The sequence below is a fragment of the Pagrus major genome, chromosome 22 (genome assembly GCF_040436345.1).
Source record: "Pagrus major chromosome 22, Pma_NU_1.0".
In the NCBI taxonomy this organism is placed as follows: Eukaryota; Metazoa; Chordata; class Actinopteri; order Spariformes; family Sparidae; genus Pagrus; species Pagrus major.
Genome location: NC_133236.1, coordinates 31304775 through 31313486, shown reverse-complemented (window position 1 = coordinate 31313486; position 8712 = coordinate 31304775). Strand labels below are relative to the sequence as shown.

At 42.0% G+C, this 8712-nt stretch overlaps 1 protein-coding gene across 1 annotated transcript; it reads left to right on the top strand.

Moving 5' to 3' along the window:
- Positions 1 to 1334: 1334 nt before the first annotated feature.
- LOC141017763 (palmitoyltransferase ZDHHC14-like) lies at positions 1335 to 4634 on the top strand. Its single transcript, XM_073492494.1, has 3 exons — positions 1335 to 1371; positions 2032 to 2174; positions 3001 to 4634. Exons 1-3 carry the CDS (start codon positions 1335 to 1337, stop codon positions 3436 to 3438), a joined length of 618 nt encoding a protein of 205 aa, XP_073348595.1. The 3' UTR covers positions 3439 to 4634.
- The last annotated feature ends 4078 nt before the right edge of the window (positions 4635 to 8712 follow it).

Here is an 8712-nt window from a genome sequence, read left to right as displayed (position 1 = left end):
CTCCTCCTCCTCCTCCTCCTCCTCCTCCTCCTCCTCCCTCGCTGCTGACAAACCGAGCTGCAGAATTAATCAAACGAACAATCAAAGTCAGAGCAGGTCAGTAGTCAGAGAGGTTCTGATCCGACGCTTCTCTGCAGCTTGTGCAGAGAAGCGTCGGATCAGAACCTCTCTGCCATCTTTCATCATCGCAGGAGGAGATATATGATCCATCTGTGGACCTCGGCGCCGACTCTCTGCCAATAATCTCTTTATTGCTTTGTCAAAGCAGCTGATTCATTCGGTTTCATGCAGCTGGCCTCAGATTTAATGGGAGCAGAGTTAAGCAAAAATTAAATGAGGTTTGGTTTTGAACACAGATGTATTTTATTGATCCGACATTGATCATCCAGCCGCTGCACGAGACCAGTAACAGATAATGAAATACGTCACAGATATAAAAGCATTAAAGATCATTAAATGTGTGAAAACGACTCGACCTTTGTTCTACATGTTGTTGAGTTGTGTCCTTACATTAACACAAATGTTTCCAACAACGTTCAAACCAGAGAAATCCACAAGTCGCTTTAACCTCCAGGAAGATGTGACTCAATGAGACGAGAAGGTGGAGGACATGTTTGTTTTTCAGGCCTGAACATACGGAAACTGATTCATTACAGTCTGCTCGTTAGACCGAGCAGCTGGTGTGTGTGTGTGTGTGTGTGAGAGTGTGTGTGTGTGTGTGTGTGTGTGAGTGTGTGTGTGTGTGTGTGTGTGAGTGTGTGTGTGTGTGTGTGTGTGTGTGTGAGTGTGTGTGTGTGTGTGTGAGTGTGTGTGTGTGTGTGTGTGTGTGTGTGTGTGTGTGTGTGTGTGTGTGTGTGTGTTGTGTGAGTGTGAGTGTGTGTGTGTGTGTGTGTGTGTGTGTGTGTGAGAGTGTGTGACAGCTTATTAACATGTTGGCTCCACCTGCGGACGCCGAGCGGACGGGACGGCAGGTGGTGAGATCATCTGCACACACATGAAAAGGCTTTTTTTAGGTCGAGTAGCAAACCAGCGACGAAGTGTGAGAAATAATTTGAGACGTCCGAGGATCCCGATGTAAAAGTCAACCATTGGTTTCAAAAATAAGTTTGATTGAATGTAAGCCTATGAGAAAATGACCCTAGATCTCAGGTGATTTATGACCTCAGTAAACAGTTTCCTGGTGAGTTTAAGGTCTCAATCTTCTTCATCACAGCTGATGTCCATTTTGTAAATTACGGCCCCATTCAGAGGAAAGAGGCGGTTGCTTTGGGGCCCAAGGCACGTTCTCACGTTCTCACGTTCTCACGTTCTCAAAACTTTTTCAAAAAATCAAGATGGCGACGGGCGTAAGGCCAAATGGAGGCTTCACAAGTGACATGTTTGTTCTTTGAGTAAATCCTCATGACACCTTCACACTTATAATAAAATGCTTTTTTTCCAGGCGAACCTAAATTCTACAAGTTTTTGGCTCGTTCCATTCAAACTCACCTACAATAGTTCATGTCACGAATCTCCTTTAAAAAATAATGTAAAAACTTCTATTTAATTAATGAGACTGTCGCTGCACACACACAGGGAAAAGATGACATCATCTATGGAGCTGTAACTTACAAATATCCTGAACCCGATGAAAAACAGGCTCAGTGGGAATCACACTAGGCGACTGTATTGATCCGACACCAAATCTACATTCAACAAAGTGAAAAGTAGTGGAGACATTAATGTTTGAAAATAAAAACCGATCGTTAGAAAACTGTCATCCGTACTGGGTTTTCTATCTTTGTGTGATACCTACTGAGCCTGTTTTCCATCCGGCAGTTTGATGACTGTAATTCTGCAACAGCTGTTTAAATGAATATATGCTGTCAATGATCCTCCAGGTTTCAGGACAAATTTCAACCCAATCCAGTGAACAATGAGACGTTGAAACAAACGATCGATGATGGACTCTGAGGGCCAAATCTAAACAATTCAACAATCATTTGTTGGAATGAGATTCAAAAATCAACTTTCTTACAAACTGAGTTACAGCAGTTACTTTACCTCGTGTCTGTCTGTGTCCCAGTTTGATTGACAGGAGAGGTCTGATCCAGTCTGACACACCACAGACCGTCTCCCAGTCCAACGGGACCGGCGGCGGCAGCTACGCCTCCACTCAGCTCCACAGTCACATGGTAGGTGGAGGATGACATCACTGCTGATCAGTACTGACACCTCATGTTAAATATAAATCATCAGGACAGGGAGGGAAGAGACTCTGCTGCCTGGGTTCATCTGAGGCATTAAAGTCAAGACACAACAAATATAAACGCATGAATATGAGATGAAACTTTATTATTTATTGTTTTATTCCCTCAGCGGAGGAATTCACTGGTCATAGCAGCTAGTGACAGATAAGAAAACTGAAACAAAGCAACAAAAAAATACACAATAAATAAAATAAAAAATAAAATTCTGTTGTTAATAAACATAAAAATATTTATGTTTTTGACTGTAAGTAAAATGGTCAGAGTGAATACGATAAACAGTAACACATTGTAGACTGTCTAGGGCTTTTATTGTGAAAGGTACAAAAACAGTGAGTTGTGAGCAGAATAAAAGTTTACCGTCGTGGTTCAGACTTCGGAGCCTCGTGTTATTATTTTATTATCTTCATTAGTTCAGGCTCAGCTGCAATATTTATGAATAGAGAAATGTAGTTTTCTTGTCTCTCCTGTGAACCAATCAGCTGACGAACCATATTTGGAAGGTCAACTCTCTTCCTGTGGCTCGTGTGTTCCAGGCGCCATCTTGTGGTGTTCAGAAGGATGATGAGTGTTTTAAAATAAGATTTTCAGATTAAAAACAGGATTTAGCTCAGTCTCACTGGGGTCTGTCTCACTGGACAGGTGTCCACTTGTCAGGAGTTAGTTGACACCCTGCAGCCAGTCAGAGCTGAGTATTCACCCTGACCACGGTGTAAAACACGGACACATGACTGAGTTGTGTCTCTGTCCTCAGTGTGATCAGGATCAGTGTATCCAGAGCACCAAGTTCGTCCTCCAGGCTGCAGCCACCCCTCTGCTCCACGCTGACCCCGTCGTCCTGGCCCCTCTGCCGGGGAAGACCGCCACGATGGGGGGCCCCTGCGCCTACCTGGCCCCCTCCCAGCCCTCCCTGCCGTCCTGCGGGGGAGACGTCCTCACCCTGAGGGACGCCGCCGCCGACTCCCACTGCCACCACCACCTCCACCATCACCATCATCACCACCACCACCACTTCGTCAGCCCGGAGGAGACGCCGTGCGGCACGCCGCAGGGAGCCCTGCCCTGCCCCGCCCACCTGCACCTCCACCCACACCTCCCTGTCCCCTCCCCCGCCGCGCTGTACGACCCCTCCAGTCAGGACGCTTTGCACGAGGACTCCGTCAGAGGGCTGGTCAAGCTCAGCTCCGTCTGAGCCGAACTCAGCACGACCCTTCGATTTAACGATCATACGATGGTGTGGAATATTTTCATTTCGTGCTCAAGTGGAAGCAGCAGACTTTTTGTTTTTGTGTTCCCTGACGTGTGAAGTTTGAAGAAAGAGAAACAGAGTCGGTGAATAAATGATGACGTGTGTTTCTTAAACGTCACTCAGGCTTCAACAAAAGAGGCGAAAACATCCGATCTGCTTTTTTATTTTGACGATTCTCTGGAAACGTTGTCAAAATTTGTGATAAATTAAATTGATTCATCTTTTAATATTCGGAAAAATAATGCTGTTTTAAAAACAGAAATCAGTCAAAGCTCCAAACTATTTCAGAATTACATTTGACGAGTTGAGAGTCTGTCTTCACCCTCTGGAGTCCAGCTTCAGTTAGTCTTTATTTTAAACTGTTTTCTTTTATTGAACAAAAAATCAGCTCTGACTTCTTTTTCTGTCTATTTAAGAATAAAGCTGCCAGGAATCAAAAACACGGGAAAATAAGTGAGTAAAATTAGTGATAATCACTTAATATATGAATTTAGAACACTTCTATATTTAACAGACCAATACAGCAGAAGAATTAAGAAAAAAATAAATAAATTCTTCAGAAACATTTTTATGTTGTGCAGATTTAAATCAGCCTCTTCACCTGGTTCGTCTCCGTCTGTCTCTACGTGAGATATAAATAAAGTTCTGTTGCTATAAATAAAACATGCCGAGTGGATTAATAGAGGAACGGACTCCAGAGGGGTTTAAACAAAAATAGAACAAATGTTGAAGCCAGAGAATAAACAGAACACGAGTCCAGAGAGATGTGAGGATTTAAAATCAGGTTTTTCTTTATTTGTATTTTGTTTTGAAGGTTGGAGGAGCAGGAAGCTGTTTCATTCTCTGCAGGACCGAAGCCATATTTTATCCTTGTTCACCTCCTCCATCTGTTTTCACCACCACAGGATCCGTTTCATGCTCCTCCGCCGAGTCAAACTCTGTTTCCTGCTATGAACAACAAACATTTTATCCAGAATAAGCTACTCCGGTGCCAAATGGACGTCCGCCTTCAGCCGCAGTCGGACCAGGACCAAAGTCAGAACGACTGACTCTGTTTTTTTTTTACAAATCAAGTGTTTGACTGAGGCGACTTGTGAAGTTTTTCATTCTGTATGTGGAATAAAGAGAAGTGACTGTTATTCTCAGAGGAGCTCACTGACCCGGCGTTAATCTTCAGAACACGAAGCAGGACGGGGTTCTGTTCGCCTCTTTAAAGAAAGTAAGTCAGAAAGCTGATTTTTGAGTCAAATACTGAGGCTTTGGGATGTTGGTTGACCCGACCCACAAACCCAACGGGTCAGATGAGACTCAACAATCTTCTTTCTCACAAAGTGGACCTTTTAAAGGTGCAATATGTAAGAACTGACCACGAGTCGAAATCCTACTCCAAACCAACAGTATATCACCAGAGTAAAGGTTAACTGCTGCTAGCTGTAGCCGACGTTAGCTAGTTAGCTCAGTTAGCCATGTAGCTAGTGGCCCAGACTGGGAGCTCAGAGGGGAGTGTTAGTTCAGGAGCTTTGGACTGTGACGGGCTGCGGCTAGCTGGTTAGCATGCTAGCTTCAGTAAATATCTTTGTAACAATACATAGACGTCATAATGTAAAACTGATATTTCTTTGCATTTTGTAGATAATTTTTGCTCATTTTTCAATGAAAATTCTTACATATTGCACCTTTAATTTCGTCACAGCAGGATTTTAAAAATGTTGGTTCATTTCAGTGGAATCGCTGCGATTAGCAGATTCACTTTCAAAAGTAATATACTATACGGTGAAGTATATTAAAATAGTGCACAGTTTGGTGATAATGAGCTGTGAACGGAGAGAACAGAGACTGAAACAGTCTCGTTAGCTTTGTGTCACCGTCCAGTTTTACTGAAGCTCCTCTGACTGAGTGTAAACTGATTAACACACAGTGAGTGGACAGAAGGACATCACTCCCTGCTTTTATTCTGAAGGTCAACTTTATTTGAAATGTTTCAGTTTATTATTTTATCTTTAATTCTGGCACATGACCCCGAGGAGGCTCCGTAAAATTCTGCTACTTGTAGTGAAATAAATCAGTGTTTGACTCCGTGTGGACAAAACTGCACATAGAGCTTCATGTTGAGACATAAAAGTGACGATTTATAGACAATAACTGAACAGTTAACAGTTAATGAAATCAAAAAGAAATCTGAACGTTGGAGAGGTTTGGCTGAACTCATGACTTTAGAAATCCTGGTTACAGCCCAGGTTTTCTTTTACATTAATTAAACTCAAAGATTTATTGATTAATCAACAAAGTAATTAACAGATTGATCAGAAATGAAAATCATCATCAGTTGTGTTTGAGGGGAAACTCAGGTGAAGACTTCATAAATGAACAGCAGATCTTATTTTAGCAAAACCTCAAATTATTTTTAATTCCCTCCGAGTCATTAAGTGATTATCTATACTGATAGGAATTATTGATATGTACAGCTGGGAGGAATATATTCGTGTACTTGTTAAATAGTTGTAGGCCTTATTGCCCCTGCTGGTTTTTCAGGTATTGAACTGAAATCTATGTGGTCTTAAAAGTGTTAAAGTTGATTGTGGCAGCTGTCAGCGAGGTGACATTTAATTAAAAACAATGAATGCCTTATTTTTTATTCGATTTATTTAATATAAAATCTGTATCCCCTGCAGTGCCGATGCATGAAGCTCAGTTAACTGAACCACTGACATGCTGGTTTTGGGAAGAAACTGCTTTGTATGACCTGTTTTCAACAGGTGACGAGGGCTCGCCTGAGCACTGCCTTCTGGGAGTTGTAGGCATAAAACTGCAGCCTCACAGTTCTGGAGCAGCTGAAGACAGAAGAGGTGAACTTTGGTGTCCAGATGTTGACGGGACGCCGGCGGCTGCGAGGCTTCGTGATCCTCTCGTCATGTTGTTTTTATTGAGTCTGTTGAGGAGACCTGCTGATTGGACGATTGAAGCCATCCAGTCTGTTGCCACTTTACATTCAGTTTAATAGATAAAAAAAACAGATTGTGTTTTTGTGCCAAGAATTTCTCCTCCACCTCCAGCTGTCACATTAAACACTGTGGATTTTAATAAAACACTGTTTTTATTAAAGAAAGAGTCTCTGTGTTTGTAGTTTAAATAATAAATCAGGTTCAACATGGCCGACTCGGCCTCATCTTTCATCACTGTTTCCGGACAACAACAACAAAAGGTCTCATTTATGATATCTGACATCTTTTCTGGGTTGAATATGAATCAACTTCTCTCATTTTGTTTCTCATCAGATGATGATGAAGATGGTTCCTCTTCTCTCTTGCTTTTATTGATTGATGTCAGGTCAAGTGTTGTAGTTTGATGTGGTGACGTTTGTTGATGCAAAGACAAACAAATCTTTTTATTTTCCAACAATATTTCTATTGATTTACATTTATACAATGACAACAATTGAATTAGACAATAAATTAATATATAGACATGACTTCACAATTAGAGGAAAATAAACCTAACATCCATGGACTTGACATGTTCGATAAATAAATAAATAAAAAGGAAAGAAAATGCAGACGTACTCAGCAACACAGAAACTTCAGAATGAGCGTGCACCTTGACGGACACTGTTTCAGATCCTCAAGATGCCATCTCCTTCACCCATACATGTATCGAAGGCATATCCAGTATTCAAAACAAATCAAATCAATTTTATCTTATTTATACAGCCCAAAATCACAATCACATCACCGCAGTGGTCTTTACAATCTGTACAGTGAACGACATCCTCTGTCCTTAAACCCTCGATTCAAGTGAGGAAAAACTTGCAAATTTGAGGAAAAAAAAGGGGAAAAAACAACAAAGATGTTAGAAACCTCAGGAAGAGCCACAGAGGAGGATCTCTCCCAGGACGGACAGACAACAGATGTCACATGTACAGAACAGAATCGCAGTTTACAAGTTGTATTGACAGAATATCTGATAAAAATGATAATATATGTAAAGTGTGTGGATCCAGGAGACGACTGAGCAGGACGAGACACACGACCTCCTCCCCACCGTGGTGACCTGGAAGAGACACAAGATAAACAGCAGTAAAACAGAGAAGATCAGAGTGAAGAGACATCAACGTTTACAGGAATACAGATACAAGGAGAGGAGGAGGAGGAGGAGGAGGAGGAGGAGGAGGAGGAGGAGGAGGAGGAGGAAGCTATAGAGAGTGGACAGTGACAGAGCGACACAGCTTGCAGCTTGAGGGAAAACTAAAAAAAAAACGGTTATATATATTAAAGAAATATAATATTAATCATAATAAACCAATATATTCAATCCATTATAAAGCCATCATCCTCTGAAATTAATTAGAGATGGCTGTTTTGAACTAAGACAAATACATCTAATTCATTTCCAAACTAAAGTACTGATGGGTTCGGCTGCAGTCGCGGAGGCTGCTGCTGCTCCTCCCAGCCGCTGGGTGGCGCCGGTGACGTACATCTACAGGCTTTGTCTCATTCCAGACAGCCAATCAGAGCTCTCGCTTCCAAGGAGCAACCCGGAAACAGTAGTTCTGTCAACTTCGCCCGTAATCCATTTAATAACAGCTGATACATGGATCCATTATAAGACCATCAGCTGATCAGAGGACAGAAAGGAGCTGAAAGTTTCCTCTCAGAGCCCGAAACCAGAACTAATGTCAGGTAGAGCACATCCGGCGATCCAGGACCAGAAACACCCGACAGTTCTGTCTTTAACCGGGTTTATTCTGTCTGCAGGGACTCGCCGGGACGTGTCTGACGTGTTTCAGCAGTTTTTAGGGTAAAGCCGTTATTTTAACACGTGCAGCTCGTTGTGCACCTGAGGACAGGCCGCACCTGTCCGAACAGAGTCAGAACTGTGTGGTGTGAAATATCGTTTTGGCGCTAAATTGTTGTGATGACAACGCCTTTGTAAACAATAAAAAGCGCGGCAGCGGGAAACAAACCAGTAATTAACCCTATAACGCAGAAATACATGTATAATGACGTCTTAAGTTACATTAAATGAAGACAGACAGATGTCAGACTCTGTTAAAGGTCGAATAAATACAGAGACATTATCTGTTTACACGCATATTCAGTTCTGGAGCCATTAAAGTTCAAATTAAAACATGTTGACGGACCTTAATTCAGTTTATCATCAGAAGTCAATGCAACAGTATTTTTTAACTTCATTGCGCTGTTTTAAAGTAAAACTTGAACG